The sequence below is a fragment of the Oncorhynchus tshawytscha genome, linkage group LG33 (assembly GCF_018296145.1).
Source record: "Oncorhynchus tshawytscha isolate Ot180627B linkage group LG33, Otsh_v2.0, whole genome shotgun sequence".
In the NCBI taxonomy this organism is placed as follows: Eukaryota; Metazoa; Chordata; class Actinopteri; order Salmoniformes; family Salmonidae; genus Oncorhynchus; species Oncorhynchus tshawytscha.
This window is the reverse complement of record NC_056461.1, coordinates 43,698,225-43,722,116: the sequence shown is the minus strand read 5'-3', so window position 1 is coordinate 43,722,116 and position 23,892 is coordinate 43,698,225. Positions and strand designations below refer to the sequence as shown.

Here is a 23,892-nt window from a genome sequence, read left to right as displayed (position 1 = left end):
ACCACTGTGAGTCATCACGCCATACCACTGTGAGTCATCACGCCATACCACTGTGAGTCATCACGCCATACCACTGTGAGTCATCACGCCATACCACTGTGAGTCATCACGCCATACCACTGTGAGTCATCACGCCATACCACTGTGAGTCATCACGCCATACCACTGTGAGTCATCACGCCATACCACTGTGAGTCATCACGCCATACCACTGTGAGTCATCACGCCATACCACTGTGAGTCATCACGCCATACCACTGTGAGTCATCACGCCATACCACTGTGAGTCATCACGCCATACCACTGTGAGTCATCACGCCATACCACTGTGAGTCATCACGCCATACCACTGTGAGTCATCACGCCATACCACTGTGAGTCATCACGCCATACCACTGTGAGTCATCACGCCATACCACTGTGAGTCATCACGCCATACCACTGTGAGTCATCACGCCATACCACTGTGAGTCATCACGCCATACCACTGTGAGTCATCACATCACGCCATACCACTGTGAGTCATCATACCACTGTGAGTCATCACGCCATACCACTGTGAGTCATCACGCCATACCACTGTGAGTCATCACGGCCATACCACTGTGAGTCATCACGCCATACCACTGTGAGTCATCACGCCATACCACTGTGAGTCATCACGCCATACCACTGTGAGTCATCACGCCATACCACTGTGAGTCATCACGCCATACCACTGTGAGTCATCACGCCATACCACTGTGAGTCATCACGCCATACCACTGTGAGTCATCACGCCATCCACTGTAGTCATCAGAGCAGTACCACTGTGAGTCATTCACGGGTGATTGACCACTGTGAGTCATCACGCCATACCACTGTGAGTCATCACGCCAAACCACTGTGAGTCATCACGCCATACCACTGTGAGTCATCACTGGCCAAACTTGAACATCACGCCAAACCACTGTGAGTCATCACGGCCATGTTTACTGTGAGTCACACTGAGGCTGTACCACTTTGAGTCAGTTTTACGCCAACCACTGAGTCATGTACCACTTTGAGTCACACGTTTACCACTGTGAGTCACTGAGGCTGTACCACTTTAAGTTACAGTTTTACTGTGAGTCACTGAGGCTGTACCACTTTGAGTCATACAGTTTTACTGTGAACATGAGGCTGTACTGTGCTTTAGTTACAGCCATACCACTGTGAGTCACTGACGCTGTACCACTGTGAGTCATCACGCCATACTGTGAGTCACTGACGCCATACCACTGTGAGTCACAGTTTTACTGTGAGTCATCACGCCTGTACCACTGTGAGTCACAGGTTTACTGTGAGTCATCACGCCATACCACTGTGAGTCATCACGTACCACTGTGAGTCACACTACCACTGTGAGTCATGCTTTAACTGTTACAGGTTTACCACTGTGAGCCACCAGTCTGGTAGGCTGTACCTGCTTTTCAGTAGGGTGATTGACAGTTTTACTGTGGAGCTGTACACGTGCATATGCCAAGTTACAGTTTTACTGTGCACTGACTAAACACATTTTTAGGCTGTAGCCTGAACATTGGGAAAATTCTGTTACATGTTTACTGTGAACACTGAGGCTGTACCTGCTTTAAGTTACAGTTTTACTGTGAACACTGAGGCTGTACCCACTTTAAGTTACAGTTTTACTGTGAACACTGAGGCTGTACCTGCTTTAAGTTACAGTTTTACTGTGAACACTGAGGCTGTACCTTTTACTGTGAACTTTAAGTTACAGTTACAGTTTACTGTGAACACTGAGGCTGTAGCTGCTTTAAGTTACAGTTTTACTGTGAACACTGAGGCTGTAGCTGCTTTAAGTTACAGGTTTACTGTGAACACTGAGGCTGTACCTGCTTTAAGTTACAGTTTTACTGTGAACACTGAGGCTGTACCTGCTTTAAGTTACAGTTTTACTGTCAACACTGAGGCTGTACCCACTAAGTTACAGTTTTACTGTCAACACTGAGGCTGTACCCACTAAGTTACAGGTTTACTGTGAACACTGAGGCTGTACCCACTAAGTTACAGTTTTACTGTGAACACTGAGGCTGTAGCCACTTTAAGTTACAGTTTGGCTACTGGCTACTTCGCTTATTCAAGCCTGTCTAAAAATACAAGACTGTCCCTTTAAGACATAAAAAAAGCTCTTTACCTGACTGGCTTTTCAAAATGTCTAGAAATGTACATGTTTCGTCCTCTTGTAGGAAGTAATCCCTCCCCTATTGCTGACTACGAATTATCTTTAACTGGGCTAATAACTCACTAACTAGCCAATAATATGAACAAATATACACACACGTGGCTACATGCAGCTCTCGCTTTGATCTCAAACCAAGCGCATCTACTCACGACTGCTCATGTTGGACATGATGAAAACAAACCTAGGTGTCTCCCAGGGAGAGATCCCTTGGACATGATGAAAACAAACCCAGGTGTCTCCCAGGGTGAGATCCCTTGGACATGATGAAAACAAACCCAGGTGTCTCCCAGGGTGAGATCCCTTGGACATGATGAAAACAAACCCAGGTGTCTCCCAGGGTGAAATCCCTTGGACATGATGAAAACAAACCCAGGTGTCTCCTTTAAGGAAGTTATTCAAAAACCTCCAAATAACCTATAATGACCATTCTCAGAGCATAAATAAAACCTCCCAGGAAAACGTTCTCGGGAACCTAAAAATAAACGTTCCCAGAAAAGGAAAAATGTTCAGTTGGTTTCTCAGAACGTTTTAAAAACGTTCCGTTTTAAACGACCAACATGAAACCAAAAACATACGTTCCCACAACTTCCAAGGAACCAAATGTGCTAGCTGGGATTTGATCTGCTGCCAGAATGACATGGTTCATTTTTTCAGTGACTGCTTTAAAGAGACGGTATGCGTCTCACTAATCCTGCCTTCTTCTCCGCTACTTCCCTTCATGGATTTGAAAGGAAATGACTGGTATATAGAAACTCAGTGTAGCCCATGTCTTCACCAATCCAATGCTTTTAGATTTGTTGAAAGTACATCAGGAGGGATAAGATATTATTGGGACCCCCACCCTACCCAGAATGCCGAGGTGCAGTTGTTCAGGTTGCAGTTCCGTCTGTATCCTGAAGGTGTCATCAGTGTACTGTCTATACACCGCCTTCTTATAGCGTGGACCAATATGATTCTCTCCCCTGCCCACGAATATACTGCCTGGACTGGGACACACACACACACAAAATTATGAATGAATGAATCATACACTCACATGCACACGCACACACACACACACACACACACACTCACACATACACACACATACACACAAAATTATGAATGAATGAATCACACACTCACACACACACACACAAAATTATGAATGAATGAATCACACACACACACACAATGATGAATGAATCACAGAAACTGACACACACACACACGTACAAGCATTTCTCTACACTCGCAATAACATCTGCTAAATCCTATTTATGTGACCCTGTGATTGGATTTGGCACACAGAAACACCCTCCTCCTCCTCTCTCTACCTGTCCTCCTCTGTAGCGTGATGTTTCTCTAGTTCCCAGGCCCGGTTAGGTGAGTAGTCCCACTCCACCTCCTCTGCGCTGATGTAGTAGCGAACCACGGACGAGGCACGGGAGTGTGTGTGTTTCACTTTGCTCTCGGGTGAGCAGGGCTTCACAGAGTACTGCTGTCTCATCCCTCCATTATAGTGGTCAGTCACTCTGCAGCTCACCTCAAATACACCTGGAGACACAAGGGGTTAGAGGTCAGGGGTCAGAGGTCAGGGACAGAGGTTAACATTATAGTGGTCAGTCACAATGCAGCTCACCTCAAATACACCTGGAGACACAGGGGTAGAGGTCAGGGGTAAGAGGTCAGGGACAGAGGTTAACATTATAGTGGTCAGTCACTCTGTCACCTCAAATACACCTGGAGACACAAGGGGTTAGAGGTCAGGGGTCAGAGGTCAGGGACAGTTAAGAGGTCAGGGGTAGAGGTCAGGGTTAGGGAGGTCAGTGGTCAGTCACAATGCAGCTCACCTCAAATACACCTGGAGACACAAGGGGTTAGAGGTCAGGGGTCAGAGGTCAGGGACAGAGGTTAACATTATAGTGGTCAGTCACAATGCAGCTCACCTCAAATACACCTGGAGACACAGGGGTAGAGGTCAGGGGTAAGAGGTCAGGGGTAAGAGGTCAGGGGTAAGAGGTCAGGGGTAAGAGGTCAGGAGTAAGAGGTCAGGGGTAGAGGTCAGGGTTAGAGGTCAGGAGTAAGAGGTCAGGAGTAAGAGGTCAGGGTTAGAGGTCAGGAGTAAGAGGTCAGGGTTAGAGGTCAGGAGTAAGAGGTCAGGGTTAGAGGTCAGGAGTAAGAGTTGTGAAAAACAAATGAATAATTTCCATGTAGACATACGGTGTTTCCACCGTCAGCAGCATCACGGAGTCTAAATCTGAAACAAGTTATTTCTGAATATACAGTTGTCTGTCTAAGTCAGTGATCCTGCTGCTGTTATACTCCTCCCTGTTCATCTTAATGTTGACCGCTGTCGTATTCAAACCCCATTTATTTCCACATCATTTTCTCACCACATCACACCACATTTCTGTCTCTTATCAAAAAGAAAAGAAACCAAATATACATTTAGTAAATAAAATGTTATTTTTCAAATTATCTTTCTCAAAAACGCTTGTATGTATCATCTGTACTCTTAAATGTTTTGTTCCGACATGTTAGAGATGTTTTGCAGTTCCGGGGTTCGCGACCCCGACATTGAACACCACAGTGTGTTTATTATGGATCCCCATTAGTTCCTGCCAAGGCAGCAGATACTCTTCCTGGAGTTTATTATGGATCCCCATTAGTTCCTGCCAAGGCAGCAGCTACTCTTCCTGGGGTTTATTATGGATCCCCATTAGTTCCTGTCAAGGCAGCAGCTACTCTTCCTGGGGTTTATTATGAATCCCCATTAGTTTCTGCCAAGACAGCAGCTACTCTTCCTGGGGTTTATTATGGATCCCCATTAGTTCCTGCCAAGGCAGCAGCTACTCTTCCTGGGGTTTATTATGGATCCCCATTAGTTTCTGCCAAGGCAGCAGCTAGTCTTCCTGGGGTTTATTATGGATCTGCCTTGTTGATAGTGCTGTTAAGAAGGTAGAAACTAGGACCTGCCTTGTTGATAGTGCTGTTTAGATTGTAGAAACTAGGACCTGCCTTGTTGATAGTGCTGTTTAGAAGGTAGAAACTAGGACCTGCCTTGTTGATAGTGCTGTTAAGAAGGTAGAAACCAGGACCTGCCTTGTTGATAGTGCTGTTAAGAAGGTAGAAACCAGGACCTGCCTTGTTGATAGTGCTGTTAAGAAGGTAGAAACTAGGACCTGCCTTGTTGATAGTGCTGTTAAGAAGGTAGAAACTAGGACCTGCCTTGTTGATAGTGCTGTTAAGAAGGTAGAAACTAGGACCTGCCTTGTTGATAGTGCTGTTAAGAAGGTAGAAACTAGGACCTGCCTTGTTGATAGTGCTGTTAAGAAGGTAGAAACCAGGACCTGCCTTGTTGCTGTTATAGTGTTGATAGTGCTGTTTAGGTAGAAACTAGGACCTAGAAACTAGGACCTGCCTTGTTGATAGTGCTGTTTAGAGGAGGATAGAAACTAGGACCTGCCTTGTTGATAGTGCTGTTAAGAAGGTAGAAACTAGGACCTGCCTTGTTGATAGTGCTGTTAAGAAGGTAGAAACCAGGACCTGCCTTGTTGATAGTGCTTTAAGTTTTGTTGAGAAGGTAGAAACTAGGACCTGCCTTGTTGATAGTGCTGTTTAGAAGGTAGAAACTAGGACCTGCCTTGTTGATAGTGCTGTTAAGAAGGTAGAAACTAGGACCTGCCTTGTTGATAGTGCTGTTTAGAAGGTAGAAACCAGGACCTGCCTTGTTGATAGTGCTGTTAAGAAGGTAGAAACTAGGACCTGCCTTGTTGATAGTGCTGTTAAGAAGGTAGAAACTAGAAACTAGGACCTGCCTTGTTGATAGTGCTGTTAAGAAGGTAGAAACCAGGACCTGCCTTGTTGATAGTGCTGTTAAGAAGGTAGAAACCAGGACCTGCCTTGTTGATAGTGCTGTTTAGAAGGTAGAAACCAGGACCTGCCTTGTTGATAGTGCTGTTAAGAAGGTAGAAACTAGGACCTTGCCTTGTTGATAGTGCTGTTTAGAAGGTAGAAACTAGGACCTGCCTTGTTGATAGTGCTGTTAAGAAGGTAGAAACTAGGACCTGCCTTGTTGATAGTGCTGTTAAGAAGGTGAAACCAGGACCTGCCTTGTTGATAGTGTTGTTAGGAGCCTTGTTGAAGTGTAGAAAACTAGGACCTGCCTTGTTGATAGTGCTGTTAAGAAGGTAGAAACTAGGACCTGCCTTGTTGATAGTGCTGTTAAGAAGGTAGAAACTAGGACCTGCCTTGTTGATAGTGCTGTTTAGAAGGTAGAAACTAGGACCTGCCTTGTTGATAGTGCTGTTAAAGGTAGAAACTAGGACCTGCCTTGTTGATAGTGCTGTTAAGGTAGAAACTAGGACCTGCCTTGTTGATAGTGCTGTTAAGAAGGTAGAAACTAGGACCTGCCTTGTTGATAGTGCTGTTTAGAAGGTGCCTTGTTGAGAAACCAAGACCTGCCTTGTTGATAGTGCTGTTAAGAAGGTAGAAACTAGGACCTGCCTTGTTGATAGTGCTGTTAAGAAGGTAGAAACTAGGACCTGCCTTGTTGATAGTGCTGTTTAGAAGGTAGAAACTAGGACCTGCCTTGTTGATAGTGCTGTTTAGAAGGTAGAAACTAGGACCTGCCTTGTTGATAGTGCTGTTAAGAAGGTAGAAACTAGGACCTGCCTTGTTGATAGTGCTGTTAAGAAGGTAGAAACTAGGACCTGCCTTGTTGATAGTGCTGTTTAGAAGGTAGAAACCAGGACCTGCCTTGTTGATAGTGCTGTTAAGAAGGTAGAAACTAGGACCTGCCTTGTTGATAGTGCTGTTTAGAAGGTAGAAACTAGGACCTGCCTTCTTGATAGTGCTGTTTAGAAGGTAGAAACTAGGACCTGCCTTGTTGATAGTGCTGTCTTGATAGTGCTGTTACACTCTGGCTTTACTTAAAGCCAGTGGCATATTGTTAGTAAAGATGGAAGATTTGTGTTGTTCTTGTTGAATGTCCTCCCCTATAAGCATGCTGAAAATCTGTCAATTTGTTTACTGTAAAATAGTATTGTATCTGGTCAATCACCATTTTTTCCAAAGGTTTACTAAGGGTTGGTAACAGGCTGATTGGTCGGCTATTTGAGCCAGTAAAGGGGGCTTTACTATTCTTGGGTAGCGGAGGGACTTTAGCTTCCCTCCAGGAAGTACTCATACAGGAGCAACAATATAGTGTCACTTTGGTTTATGTTCAAATCTCCAATTTAGATGTTCCTACTTCCTTTGATCAAGTGTTCTTAAGGTCACAGGAAGTGGGCTGTGAGGTCACGTCAGTGAGGTCATCCATTAAAAATAACAGGAACTCTCTGTCACAGCCAACAGTCTGGCGTGGACACCGCCGTGTGTGTGTGTGTGTGTGTGTGTGTGTGTGTGTGTGTGTGTGTGTGTGTGTGTGTGTGTGTGTGTGTGTGTACATACCAGGTGTGTGTGGCAGCATGCTGACTGCAGCGGTGGTGTGGGGGAACAGGCTGAGTGTATCTCTGGTAGTACCGTGTCTCTGGAAGGTGTTCCCCTCCCAGTACACCCCATGGATATCCACCTCCGTACCCAGCCCAAAGGTGTACCAAAAAACCCTGTCCCCGGAACACATATCCAGGCCTGGAAGGTTTCCGTACATGAAGCCATTCACCGCTGAGAGAGAAGGAGGGAGAGAGGATATTAACAACTACACCACTGTGTGAGAAGGAGAGAATGGGGAGGAGGGGAGAGAGAGGAGAGGAGTGGAGAGAGGAGAAGGGAGGAGAGAGGAGAGAGAGGAGAGGAAGGGGGAGAGGAGGAGAGCGGATAGGAAAGGAGGGGAGAGAGGAGAGAGAGGAGAGAGAGGAGGGGAGAGAGGAGAGAAAGGAGAGGAGGGGAGAGAGAGGATGGGAGAGGATGGGCGAGAGGAGAAAGGAAGAGGGGAGAGAGGAGGAGGGAAGAGAGGAGCGGGGAGAGAAAGTAGAGGGGAGAGAGGAGAGAAAATATCAACAACTACACTCAGAGGAGATATAGAAAGTAGTCAAAAGTTGACTGCAATGATAATAAAATAGTTGAACAGGTGCTAACTAATGGAAAAGACAGTTATGCACTATAAGTATACAGTTCCTACAACTTGATGGGCGGACACGCCGGTGTGTGTATCATACCGTGCATATTGTTGCTCTCCTGAAAGTCTTGGTTGTCTGGGTCTGACTGGTCCGATCCATAGGTCTCTATGTTCCTCTGAAGGTACCAGCTCAGGTTCTCATCCATTACAGAGAACAGCAGGAACAACTCCCTGTCCACGTTCCTCTGCACCACACACACACACACACACACACACACACACACACACACACACACACACACATATATACACACACACACACACACACACACATATATATACACACACACACACACACACACACACACACACACACACACACACACACACACACACACACACACACACACACACACACACACACACACACACATATACACACACACACGTAGATATATATGATAAGAGCAATGCTGTGATGTGTGTGTGGTTGTATCTATGTCATGTATGTTACAGTTGAAGTCGGAAGTTGGAAGCCAACACCTTAGTCAAATACATTCAAATACACTTAAACTCAATTTTTCACAATTCCTGACATTTAATCCTAGTAAAAAAATCCCTGTTTTAGGTCTGTTAGGATCACCACTTTATTTTGAGAATGTGAATAATAATAGAGAATGATTTATTTCAGCTTTTATTTCTTTCATCACATTCCCAGTGGGTCAGAAATTTACATATACTCAATTAGTATTTGGTAGCATTGGCTTTAAATTGTTTAACTTGGGTCAAACCTTTCGGGTAGCCTTCCACAAGCTTCCCACAATAAGTTGGGTGAATTTTGGCCCATTCCTCCTGACAGAGCTGGTGTAACTGAGTCAGGTTTGTAGGCCTCCTTGCTCGCACACACTTTTTCAGTTCTGCCCATACATTTTCTATATGATTGAGGTCAGGGTTTTGTGACGGCCACTCCAATACCTTGACTTTGTTGTCCTTAATTAAGCCATTTTGTCACAACTTTGGAAGAATGCTTGGGGTCATTGTCCATTTGGAAGACCCATTTGTGACCAAGCTTTAAATTCCTGACTGATGTCTTGAGATGTTGCTTCAATATATCCACATAATTTCCCCTCCTCATGATGCCATCTATTTTGTGAAGTGCACCAGTCCCTCCTGCAGCAAAGCACCCCCACAACAAGATGCTGCCACCCCCCTGCTTCACGGTTGGGGTGGTGTTCTTCGGTTTGCAAGCCTCCCCCTTTTTCATCCAAACATAACGATGGTCATTATGGCCAAACAGTTCTATTTTTGTTTCATCAGACCAGAGGACATTTCTCCAAAAAGTACAATCTTTGTCCCCATGTGCAGTTGCAAACCGTAGTCTGGCTTTTTTATGGTGGTTTTGGAGCAGTGGCTTCTTCCTTGCTGAGCGGCCTTTCAGGTTATATCGATATAGGACTCGTTCTTACTGTGATTATAGATACTGTTGTACCTGTTTCCTCCAGAATCTTCACAAGGTCCTTTGCTGTTGTTCTGGGATTGATTTGCACTTTTCGCACCAAAGTACGTTCATCTCTAGGAGACAGAACGCGTCTCCTTCCTGAGCGGTATGACGGCTGCGTGGTCCCATGGTGTTTATACTTGCGTACTATTGTTTGTACAGGTGAATGTGGTACCTTCAGGCGTTTGGACATTGCTCCCAAGGATCAACCAGACTTGTGGAGGTCTACAATTATTTTTCTGAGGTCTTGGCTGATTTCTTTTGATTTACCCATGATGTCAAGCAAAGAGGCACTGAGTTTGAAGGTATGGTAACATACATGGTAACACACATGGTAACACACATGGTAACATAGTAACACACATGGTAACACACATGGTAACACACATGGTAACATACATAGTAACATACATGGTAACATAAATGGTAACACACATGGTAACATAGTAACACACATGGTAACACACATGGTAACACACATAGTAACATACGTGGTAACATGATAACACACATGGTAACACACATAGTAACATACATGGTAACACACATGGTAACACACATGGTAACACACATGGTAACACACATGGTAACACACATGGTAACATGGTAACACACATGGTAACATACATGGTAACATGGTAACACACATGGTAACACACATGGTAACATGGTAACACACATGGTAACACACATGGTAACATGGTAACACACATGGTAACACACATGGTAACACACATGGTAACACACATGGTAACACACATGGTAACATACATGGTAACATGGTAACACACATGGTAACATGGTAACACACATGGTAACACACATGGTAACACACATGGTAACACACAAGGTAACATGGTAACACACATGGTAACACACATGGTAACATGGTAACACACATGGTAACACACATGGTAACACATGGTAACACACATGGTAACACACATGGTAACATGGTAACACACATGGTAACATACATGGTAACACACATGGTAACACACATGGTAACACACATGGTAACACACATGGTAACATACATGGTAACACACATGGTAACACACATGGTAACATACATGGTAACACACATGGTAACACACATGGTAACACATATGGTAACACACATGGTAACACACATGGTAACATGGTAACACACATGGTAACATACATGGTAACACACATGGTAACACACATGGTAACACACATGGTAACATGGTAACACACAAGGTAACATGGTAACACACATGGTAACACACATGGTAACATGGTAACACACATGGTAACACACATGGTAACACATATGGTAACACACATGGTAACACACATGGTAACATGGTAACACACATGGTAACATACATGGTAACACACATGGTAACACACATGGTAACACACATGGTAACACACATGGTAACACACATGGTAACATACATGGTAACACACATGGTAACACACATGGTAACACACATGGTAACACACATGGTAACACACATGGTAACATGGTAACACACATGGTAACACACATGGTAACATGGTAACACACATGGTAACATACATGGTAACACACATGGTAACACACATGGTAACATGGTAACACACATGGTAACACACATGGTAACATGGTAACACATGGTAACACACATGGTAACACACATGGTAACACACAAGGTAACACACATGGTAACACACATGGTAACACACATGGTAACATACATGGTAACACACATGGTAACATACATGGTAACATGGTAACACACATGGTAACACACATGGTAACATCCATGGTAACACACATGGTAACACAAATGGTAACATACATGGTAACACACATGGTAACATACATGGTAACATGGTAACACACATGGTAACACACATGGTAACACACATGGTAACACACATGGTAACATGGTAACACACATGGTAACATGGTAACATATATGGTAACATGGTAACACACATGGTAACATACATGGTAACACACATGGTAACATGGTAACACACATGGTAACATGGTAACACACATGGTAACACACATGGTAACACACATGGAAACACACACGGTAACATGGTAACACACATGGTAACATACATGGTAACACACATGGTAACACACATGGTAACATACATGGTAACACACATGGTAACACACATGGTAACACACATGGTAACACATATGGTAACATACATGGTAACACACATGGTAACATGGTAACACACATGGTAACACACATGGTAACATACATGGTAACACACATGGTAACACACACGGTAACACACATGGTAACACATATGGTAACACACATGGTAACACACATGGTAACATACATGGTAACACACATGGTAACACACATGGTAACACACATGGTAACACATATGGTAACATACATGCTAACACACAAGGTAACACACATGGTAACACACATGGTAACATCCATGGTAACACACATGGTAACACACAAGGTAACACACATGGTAACACACATGGTAACATGGTAACACACGTGGTAACATCCATGGTAACACACATGGTAACACACAAGGTAACACACATGGTAACACACATGGTAACATCCATGGTAACATGGTAACACACATGGTAACACACATGGTAACATCCATGGTAACATGGTAACACACATGGTAACACAAATGGTAACATACATGGTAACACACATGGTAACATGGTAACACACATAGTAACACACATGGTAACACACATGGTAACATAAATGGTAACACACATGGTAACACATATGGTAACATACATGGTAACATACATGGTAACACACATGGTAACACACATGGTAACACACATGGTAACACACATGGTAACACACATGGTAACATACATGGTAACGCACATGGTAACACACATGGTAACACACATGGTAACACACATGGTAACATACAGGGTAACATACAGGGTAACACACATGGTAACATACATGGTAACATGGTAACACACATGGTAACATGCTAACACACATGGTAACACACATGGTAACATACATGGTAACATGGTAACACACATGATAACATACATGGTAACACACATGGTAATACACATGGTAACACACATGGTAACACACATGGTAAAATACATGGTAACACACATGGTAACACACATGGTAACACACATGGTAACATGGTAACACACATGCTAACACACATGGTAACACACATGGTAACATGGTAACACACATGGTAACACATGGTAACATGGTAACACACATGGTAACACACATGGTAACATGGTAACACACATGGTAACACACATGGTAACACACATGGTAACATGGTAACACACATGGTAACACACATGGTAACACACATGGTAACACACATGGTAACATGGTAACAACATGGTAACACACATGGAAACACACATGGTAACATACATGGTAACACACATGGTAACACACATGGTAACACACATGGTAACATACATGGTAACACACATGGTAACACACATGGTAACACACATGGTAACATGGTAACACACATGGTAACATGGTAACACACATGGTAACATGGTAACACACATGGTAACACACATGGTAACATGGTAACACACATGGTAACATGGTAACACATGGTAACACACATGGTAACATGGTAACACATGGTAACACACATGGTAACATACATGGTAACACACATGGTAACACACATGGTAACATGGTAACACATGGTAACATCACATGGTAACATGGTAACACACATGGTAACACACATGGTAACATGGTAACACACATGGTAACATACATGGTAACACACATGGTAACACACATGGTAACACACATGGTAACATACATGGTAACGCACATGGTAACACACATGGTAACACACATGGTAACACACATGGTAACATACAGGGTAACATACAGGGTAACACACATGGTAACATACATGGTAACATGGTAACACACATGGTAACATGCTAACACACATGGTAACACACATGGTAACATACATGGTAACATGGTAACACACATGATAACATACATGGTAACACACATGGTAATACACATGGTAACACACATGGTAACACACATGGTAAAATACATGGTAACACACATGGTAACACACATGGTAACACACATGGTAACATGGTAACACACATGCTAACACACATGGTAACACACATGGTAACATGGTAACACACATGGTAACACACATGGTAACATGGTAACACACATGGTAACACACATGGTAACATGGTAACACACATGGTAACACACATGGTAACACACATGGTAACATGGTAACACACATGGTAACACACATGGTAACACACATGGTAACATGGTAACACACATGGTAACATGGTAACACACATGGAAACACACATGGTAACATACATGGTAACACACATGGTAACACACATGGTAACACACATGGTAACATGGTAACACACATGGTAACACACATGGTAACATGGTAACATGGTAACACACATGGTAACACACATGGTAACATGGTAACACACATGGTAACATGGTAACACACATGGTAACACACATGGTAACATGGTAACACACATGGTAACACACATGGTAACATACATGGTAACACACATGATAACACACATGGTAACATGGTAACACACATGGTAACACACATGGTAACATGGTAACACACATGGTAACACACATGGTAACATGGTAACACACATGGTAACATGGTAACACACATGGTAACACACATGGTAACATGGTAACACACATGGTAACACACATGGTAACACACATGGTAACATGGTAACACACATGGTAACGCACATGGTAACACACATGGCAACATGGTAACACACATGGTAACACATATGGTAACACACATGGTAACATGGTAACACACATGGTAACACACATGACTAAGGGTTAGGGTATTAGGTATTTACAGAGTTATTAGCTGGTACTAGTGGTGTGACTAGGTATTAGCTGGTACTAGTGGTGTGACTAGGTATTAGCTGGTACTAGTGGTGTGACTAGGTATTTACAGAGTTATTAGCTGGTACTAGTGGTGTGACTAGGTATTTACAGAGTTATTAGCTGGTACTAGTGGTGTGACTAGGTATTTACAGAGTTATTAGCTGGTACTAGTGGTGTGACTAGGTATTTACAGAGTTATTAGCTGGTACTAGTGGTGTGACTAGGTATTTACAGAGTTATTAGCTGGTACTAGTGGTGTGACTGGGTATTTACAGAGTTATTAGCTGGTACTAGTGGTGTGACTAGGTATTTACAGAGTTATTAGCTGGTACTAGTGGTGTGACTAGGTATTTACAGAGTTATTAGCTGGTACTAGTGGTGTGACTAGGTATTTACAGAGTTATTAGCTGGTACTAGTGGTGTGACTAGGTATTAGCTGGTACTAGTAGTGTGACTAGGTATTTACAGAGTTATTAGCTGGTACTAATGGAGTGACTGGGTATTAGCTGGTACTAGTGGTGTGACTAGGTATTAGCTGGTACTAGTGGAGTGACTAGGTATTTACAGAGTTATTAGCTGGTACTAGTGGTGTGACTAGGTATTAGCTGGTACTAGTAGTGTGACTAGGTATTAGCTGGTACTAGTAGTGTGACTAGGTATTTACAGTTATTAGCTTGTACTAGTGGTGTGATGAGGTATTTACAGAGTTATTAGCTGGTACTAGTGGTGTGACGAGGTATTTACAGAGTTATTAGCTGGTACTAGTGGTGTGACTGGGTATTAGCTGGTACTAGTGGAGTGACTAGGTATTTACAGAGTTATTAGCTGGTACTAGTGGTGTGACTAGGTATTTACAGAGTTATTAGCTGGTACTAGTGGAGTGACTAGGTATTTACAGAGTTATTAGCTGGTACTAGTGGTGTGACTGGGTATTTACATAGTTATTAGCTGGTACTAGTGGTGTGACTAGGTATTAGCTGGTACTAGTGGTGTGACTAGGTATTAGCTGGTACTAGTGGTGTGACTAGGTATTTACAGAGTTATTAGCTGGTACTAGTGGTGTGACTAGGTATTTACATAGTTATTAGCTGGTACTAGTGGTGTGACTAGGTATTAGCTGGTACTAGTGGTGTGACTAGATATTAGCTGGTACTAGTGGTGTGACTAGGTATTTACATAGTTATTAGCTGGTACTAGTGGTGTGACTAGGTATTAGCTGGTACTAGTGGAGTGACTAGATATTAGCTGGTACTAGTGGAGTGACTAGATATTAGCTGGTACTAGTGGTGTGACTAGGTATTTACATAGTTATTAGCTGGTACTAGTGGTGTGACTAGGTATTAGCTGGTACTAGTGGAGTGACTAGGTATTTACATAGTTATTAGCTGGTACTAGTGGTGTGACTAGGTATTAGCTGGTACTAGTGGTGTGACTAGGTATTAGCTGGTACTAGTGGTGTGACTAGGTATTTACATAGTTATTAGCTGGTACTAGTGGTGTGACTAGGTATTTACATAGTTATTAGCTGGTACTAGTGGTGTGACTAGGTATTAGCTGGTACTAATGGAGTGACTAGATATTAGCTGGTACTAGTGGAGTGACTAGGTATTTACAGAGTTATTAGCTGGTACTAGTGGTGTGACTAGGTATTAGCTGGTACTAGTGGTGTGACTAGATATTAGCTGGTACTAGTGGAGTGACTAGTTATTAGCTGGTACTAGTGGTGTGACTAGGTATTTACATAGTTATTAGCTGGTACTAGTGGTGTGACTAGGTATTAGCTGGTACTAGTGGTGTGACTAGATATTAGCTGGTACTAGTGGTGTGACTAGGTATTAGCTGGTACTAGTGGAGTGACTAGATATTAGCTGGTACTAGTGGTGTGACTAGGTATTTACATAGTTATTAGCTGGTACTAGTGGTGTGACTAGGTATTTACATAGTTATTAGCTGGTACTAGTGGTGTGACTAGGTATTTACATAGTTATTAGCTGGTACTAGTGGTGTGACTAGGTATTTACATAGTTATTAGCTGGTACTAGTGGTGTGACTGGGTATTTACAGAGTTATTAGCTGGTACTAGTGGAGTGACTAGATATTAGCTGGTACTAGTGGAGTGACTAGATATTAGCTGGTACTAGTGGTGTGACTAGGTATTAGCTGGTACTAGTGGTGTGACTAGGTATTAGCTGGTACTAGTGGTGTGACTAGGTATTTACAGAGTTATTAGCTGGTACTAGAGGTGTGACTGGGTATTTACAGAGTTATTAGCTGGTACTAGTGGAGTGACTAGATATTAGCTGGTACTAGAGGTGTGACTGGGTATTTACAGAGTTATTAGCTGGTACTAGTGGAGTGACTAGTTATTAGCTGGTACTAGTGGTGTGACTAGGTATTTACAGAGTTATTAGCTGGTACTAGTGGTGTGATGAGGTATTTACAGAGTTATTAGCTGGTACTAGTGGTACTAGTGGACCTGGGATGGATGGGGCTGTCCTCGAGTAGCAACGTTTTGGAGTATCACCCCCCCCAAAAAAAAAAAAAAGTTATATTTGTGTGTGTGTATGTGTGGACTGTCTTGTACCTGCTTGCCGTGGTCCCCCAGTGCTCCAGGCCTACAGACCAGTAGTGGTCCGGAGAGGCCAGCGTTGGTGTCCTCTACAGGGGAGGAGCCAGAGTAGTACAGGTAGGACAAACAGGGAGGGTCAGAGAGGGAGGGACCATCCAACACCTGCCAGGTATAGGTGAACCTGGAGCCTGGAGACACAGCTGAGCCTGGCTTCTCTACACCTGGGAAAACATTAGATAACACAGCCAGTCAGAAGAACGAGGTATCATAACTGATGTACGCCTTGCACTATTGAGCGTGTGTGTGTGTGTCTCACCGTCTTGGTAACTGGTTCCCTGGTATTGTTTGTCGAAGTGGAGGCCGTGAGGCTGGATACTGTAGTTCCTGTCTGCCTTGTTCAGAAACACCACCTGTAGGATGTCCCCTACCTCAGCCCTCAGCACCGGGCCTAAAGAGAGAGAGAGGGAGAGAGAAAGACAGAGAGATCATTTTTGCCATTTAGCAGACACTTTTATCAAAAGCAGTTAACAGTCGTGCGTGCATACATTTTAAGTATGGGTGGTCTCGGGAATCAAACCCACTACCCTGGTTTTATAACCTCCATGCTCAACCAACTGAGCTACAAAGGGCCCCAATGAGATGAGAGAGTGGCACAGAGAAACAGAGAGAGGGAGAGTGACAGAGAAACAGAGAGAGGGAGAGTGACAGAGAGACAGAGAGAGAGAGAGAGAGACAGAGAGAGACAGAGAAACAGAGAGAGGGAGAGAGACAGAGAGAGAGAGAGAAACAGAGAAAGGGAGACTGACAGCAGGCTCTTACCCAGAGACAGAGACAGAGAGAGAGAGACAGAGAGAGGGAGAGTGACAGCAGGCTCTTACCCAGAGACAGAGACAGGAAGAGGAGGAGGAGGAGAGGAAGAGAAGGAGGGAAGAGGAGGAGGAGGGAGGACAGAGGAGAGAGAGACAGGAAGAGGAGGAGGAAGAGGGAGGGGAGGAGGAGAGGAGGAGGAAGAGAGGGGAGAGAGGAGAGTGACAGCAGGCTCTTACCCAGTATTCCCAGGTGTTATGTGTCAGGGGGACTGGGAGGAGGAGGAGGAGGAGGAGGAGGAGGAGGAGGAGGAGGAGGAGGAGGAGGAGAGAGGGAGAGTGACAGCAGGCTCTTACCCAGTATCCCCAGGTGTTGTGTTTCAGGGGTGAGAGGTTGTCTGGTAGTGAAGGTGTCGTCTGTGTAGCCCCGATACACCACCTTCATATAGCGGCCGCCTATCCTGCCATCACCACTACCAAAGAACACCTCAGAGGGACTGGGAGGAGGAGGAGGAGGAGGAGGAAGAAGAGGGATGAGACAGAGAGGAGAGGGGGATGACAGAGTGATTTCTCCAGCTTTGCTAATTCATGATGTTGTAATTTCTCTGTAGAGTTATACTGAGTAGAATAAACAGTAGAGCTGGAGACTGGACCTGTTCAGATTGGAGTGCTGAGTACACACACACACAGGTTGGTGTGTGTGATACCTGTCGGGCAGTGTGAGGGAGAGTTTGGTGTGTGTGTGTGTGTGTGTTACCTGTCTGGCAGTGTGAGGAAGAGGTTGGTGTGTGTGTTACCTGTCGGGCAGTGTGAGGGAGAGGTTGGTGTGTGTGTTACCTGCCGGGCAGTGTGAGGGAGAGGTTGGTGTGTGTGTGTGTGTTACCTGTCGGGCAGTGTGAGGGAGAGGTTGGTGTGTGTGTGTTACCTGTCGGGCAGTGTGAGGGAGAGGTGAGGGAGTGTGAGGTTGGTGTGTGTGTTACCTGTCAGGCAGTGTGAGGGAGAGGTTGGTGTGTGTGTTACCTGTCAGACAGTGTGAGGGAGAGGTTGGTGTGCGTGTTACCTGCCGGGCAGTGTGTGAGGGAGAGGTTGGTGTGTGTGTGTGTGTTACCTGTCGGGCAGTGTGAGGGAGAGGTTGGTGTGTGTGTGTTACCTGTCGGGCAGTGTGAGGGAGAGGTTGGTGTGTGTGTTACCTGTCAGGCAGTGTGAGGGAGAGGTTGGTGTGTGTGTTACCTGTCAGGCAGTGTGAGGGAGAGGTTGGTGTGTGTGTTACCTGTCAGACAGTGTGAGGGAGAGGTTGGTGTGTGTGTTACCTGTCAGGCAGTGTGAGGGAGAGGTTGGTGTGTGTATCCATCCCGGTAGGAGCATAGTCCCAGGTAACGGTCTCTGCTGCCAGGTAGTACTTCCTGACTGGGCCAGCAGGGGGGGCTGCTGAGGGGCTGACATCATCATCACAGGATACCACCTCATACAGAGCCTGCATGCCGGCTAATACACACACACACACACACACACACACAGAAAGGTAAGGACAGGACAGAGTGAGAGCAGGCCAGAGTTATACAGGCTGTAATTAAGAACCACATAGTGAACTGAATTACCCCTGTAGGAAAGCTTACTGGTTGGAACTACTGTCATATCTAACGAGGTCTAGTGTGGCCAGATACTGGTTGTGCAGGTTTTTGCTCCATTCCTGCTTTAACACACCTTATTCAGCTACGCTAGTCAGAAATTTGGCCACACGAGTCCATGTCTACCTCTGGAGGTTGTCAGGCAGATCAGATTACAATCAACAATACGTGCTTAGTGGTCAATGATAGGTTAGTGGTTGGTATGTCAGGGGTCAGAGGTCAGGTGTTTGTGGTCAGATGACTTACCCTGTAGATGGTCGTTGACCTGACAGCTCAGCAGCCATTTCCCGGTCGCCAAGGGAACCATCGCTGCGGTGACGAAGGTTGCCGGGAACAGGCTGAGTGTGTCGGCACGGTGACCACGGTCCAATAGGGTGTTGCCCTGGAAGTATGCGGAGTGTATGTCCACCTCGTTGCCCATCCCAAACAGGTGCCATGCCACCCTGCGCCCCTGGCACAGCTCCATGTCAAGCAGGTTGCCATACATATACCCATTTATGGCTGAGGAGAGGAAGAGGAGAGGATGAGGAGAGGAGGATGGCCAAGAGTGGTAGGAAGAAGAAGGACCCCAACGCTCCAAAACGACCCCCTTGAGTCACACACTACTGTATATCCATCACATATGACCTGCTTCCCTCTAACCCTCCATCACATATGACCTGCTTCCCTCTAACCCTCCTCCTCTCTCCATCACATATGACCTGCTTCACTCTAACCCTCCTCCTCCCTCCATCACATACGACCTGCTTCACTCTAACCCTCCTCCTCCGTCCATCACATATGGCCTGCTTCCCTCTAACCCTCCTCCCTCCATCACATATGACCTGCTTCACTCTAACCCTCCTCCTCCCTCCATCACATATGGGCTGCTTCACTCTAACCCTCCTCCTCCGTCCATCACATATGACCTGCTTCCCTCTAACCCTCCTCCTCTCCATCACATATGACCTGCTTCACTCTAACCCTCCTCCTCCGTCCATCACATATGACCTGCTTCAACCCTCTAACCCTCCTCCTCCGTCCATCACATATGACCTGCTTCCCTCTAACCCTCCTCCGTCCATCACATATGACCTGCTTCCCTCTAACCCTCCTCCCTCCATCACATATGGCCTGCTTCCTCTAACCCTCCTCCTCCGTCCATCACATATGACCTGCTTCCTCTAACCCTCCTCCTCCGTCCATCACATATGGCCTGCTTCCCTCTAACCCTCCTCCTCCCTCCATCACATATGACCTGCTTCCCTCTAACCCTCCTCCTCCCTCCATCACATATGACCTGCTTCCCTCTAACCCTCCTCCTCCCTCCATCACATATGACCTGCTTCCCTCTAACCCTCCTCCCCCTCCATCACATATGACCTGCTTCCCTCTAACCCTCCTCCCTCCATCACATATGACCTGCTTCCCTCTAACCCTCCTCCTCCCTCCATCACATATGACCTGCTTCCCTCTAACCCTCCTCCTCCCTCCATCACATATGACCTGCTTCCCTCTAACCCTCCTCCTCCCTCCATCACATATGACCTGCTTCCCTCTAACCCTCCTCCCTCCATCACATATGACCTGCTTCCCTCTAACCCTCCTCCCTCCATCACATATGACCTGCTTCCCTCTAACCCTCCTCCTCCCTCCATCACATATGACCTGCTTCCCTCTAACCCTCCTCCTCCCTCCATCACATATAACGCTGCTTCGAGGGTGGCTGTTGTCGTTGTGTTCCTGGTTCGAGCCCAGGGAGGAGCGAGGAGAGGGATGGAAGCTATACAGTTACTCTGGCAATACTAAAGTGCCTATAAGAACATCCAATAGTCAAATATTAATGAAATACAAATGGTATAGAGAGAAATAGTCCTATAATTCCTATAATAACTACAACCTAAAACTTCTTACCTGGGAATATTGAAGTCTCATGTTAAAAGGAACCACCAGCTTTCATATGTTCTCATGTTCTGAGCAAGGAACTTAAATGTTAGCTTTCTTACATGGCACATATTGCACTTTTACTTTCTTCTCCAACACTTTGTTTTTGCATTATTTAAACCAAATTGAACATGTTTCATTATTTATTTGAGGCTAAATTGATTTTATTGATGGATTATATTAAGTTCAAATAAGTGTTCATTCAGTATTGTTGTAATTGTCATTATTACAAATAAAAACAATTTTTTTAATTGGCCGATTAATCGGTATCGGCTTTTTTTGGTCCTTTTTTTCAGTATCGGCGTTGAAAATCGGTCGACCTCTAGTATAAAGATGAAATATTCACTTACTTTTTGAAAATCTTCCTCTGATTTGTCATGCAAAGGGTCCCAGCTATAACACGCAGTGTCGTTTTGTTAGATAAAATCCTTCTTTATATCCCAAAAAGTCTGTTCAGTTGGCGCCATCAATTTGAGTAATCCACTCGTTCAACATGAAGAGAAAGGAATCTGAAAATCGACCCCTAAACTTTGTTTCAACAAGTCAAAATACGTTTCTATTTACTCGTCAGATACCCTAAAATGTATAACAAACAAACAAACTATAATATTTATTTCGGAAAGAAATATGTTCAATAGGAAACCAATTTTAGTAGGTGCGTAATTTCTTCATGGCGCACGCAAACACGGATTTCCAAGACTGTGTCCTTCTACTAAAACTGTTATCTGTTATTCGTTTTTGAAGTTACAAGTCTGAAAACTTGAACATAGACTGCTGACACTCCGTGGAAACCATAGGAATTGCATCCAGGGAGCTAATTATTAATATGACCTTTCTGTTGCATTTCTAAGAGGATGGTCTCTCAAAAATATATCCTGGCTTCAGGGCCTGAGCTACAGGCAGTTTACTTTGGGCACGTCATTCAGGCGGAAATTGAGAAAAAAGGGGCTTAGGGCCTTCCTCTGATACCGCCTGGTATAGAGGTCCTGGATGGCAGGAAGCTTGGCCCCAGTGATGTCCTGGGCCGTACGCACTACCCTCTGTAGTGCCTTGCAGTCGGAGGTCGAGCAGTTGCCATACCAGGCAGTGATGCAACCAGTCAGGATGCTCTCGATGGTGCAGTTGTAGAACCTTTTGAGGATCTGAGGACCCATGCCAAATCTTTCCAGTCTCCTGAGGGGGAATAGATTTAGTTATGCCCTCTTTACGACTGTCTTGGTGAGCTTGGACCTTGATAGTTTGTTGGTGATGTGGACACCAAGAAACCTGAAGCTCTCAATCTGCTCCACTTCGATGAGAATGGGGGCGTCCTCTTTTTCCTGTAGTCCACAATCATCTCCTTTGTCTTGATCACGTTGAAGGAGAGATTGTTGTCCTGGAACCACACGGCCAGGTCTCTGACCTCCTCCCTATCTGTCCGCCAATTGAAGCTCAACAGAAGTTGGGTGATGCAACAGGACAACGGCCCAAAACACAGAGGTAAATCAACAACAGAATGGCTTCAACAGAAGAAAATACACCTTCTGGAGTGGCCCAGTCAGAGTCCTGACCTCAACCCGATTGAGATGCTGTGGCATGACCTCAAGAAAGCGGTTCACACCAGACATCCCAAGAATATTGCTGAACTGAAACAGTTTTGTAAAGAGGAATGGTCCAAAATTCCTCCTGACCGTTGTGCAACTTTTGGTTGAAGTTATTGCTGTCAAAGGAGGGGTGACCAGTTAGTAAAGGTGTTCACATACTTTTCCCACAATGCACTGTGAATGTTTACACTGTGTGTTCAATAAAAGACATGAAAACTGTATAATTGTGTATAATTGTGTGTGTGTTATTAGATTAAGCAGACTGTGTTTGTCTATTGTTGTGTCTTAGATGAAGATTAGATCAAATTTTATGACCAATTTATACAGAAATCCAGGCAATTCCAAAGGGTTCACATACTGGTGTTGTCCTGAGGTGGAACGTTTACAGTATTCACGATAACAGCTGAAAACTCTCCTGGGAGGCAGAATGGTCGGCAATGGACCATCAACTATTTCAAGACGGGCGAACAATGGGTCAAGGCTTCTACTGCACTAGAGTCTGTATCTGTTACTGATAATCCATTTCACAAGACCAGCTGGGCAGGCAGGTTGCCAAACATGTCCCCTTTACAGGCTGCCAGGACAGACGAGAGGAGAGGAGACATTCTGTCACAGTATTCAGCCTGCTAGTCAGGGACATTCAGGACATGGGGAGATGAGAGGAGAGGGGACATTCTGTCACAGTATTCAGCCTGCTAG

The 23,892-nt window shown here is 44.7% G+C and overlaps 1 protein-coding gene across 1 annotated transcript in view; it reads right to left on the bottom strand.

Moving 5' to 3' along the window:
• Positions 1-23,892, bottom strand: part of LOC112236473 (ferroxidase HEPHL1-like) — a 72,879-nt gene that overhangs the window by 8,529 nt on the left and 40,458 nt on the right. Inside the window, exons 5-13 of the mRNA XM_042311493.1 lie at positions 19,934-20,188; positions 19,370-19,544; positions 18,417-18,556; positions 17,570-17,701; positions 17,269-17,474; positions 8,362-8,506; positions 7,655-7,867; positions 3,538-3,757; positions 3,068-3,207 (exon numbers count right to left, since the gene is read on the bottom strand). Coding sequence (XP_042167427.1) covers positions 3,068-3,207; positions 3,538-3,757; positions 7,655-7,867; positions 8,362-8,506; positions 17,269-17,474; positions 17,570-17,701; positions 18,417-18,556; positions 19,370-19,544; positions 19,934-20,188 — 1,626 coding nt within the window. The remainder of the gene's footprint in view (positions 1-3,067; positions 3,208-3,537; positions 3,758-7,654; positions 7,868-8,361; positions 8,507-17,268; positions 17,475-17,569; positions 17,702-18,416; positions 18,557-19,369; positions 19,545-19,933; positions 20,189-23,892) is intronic.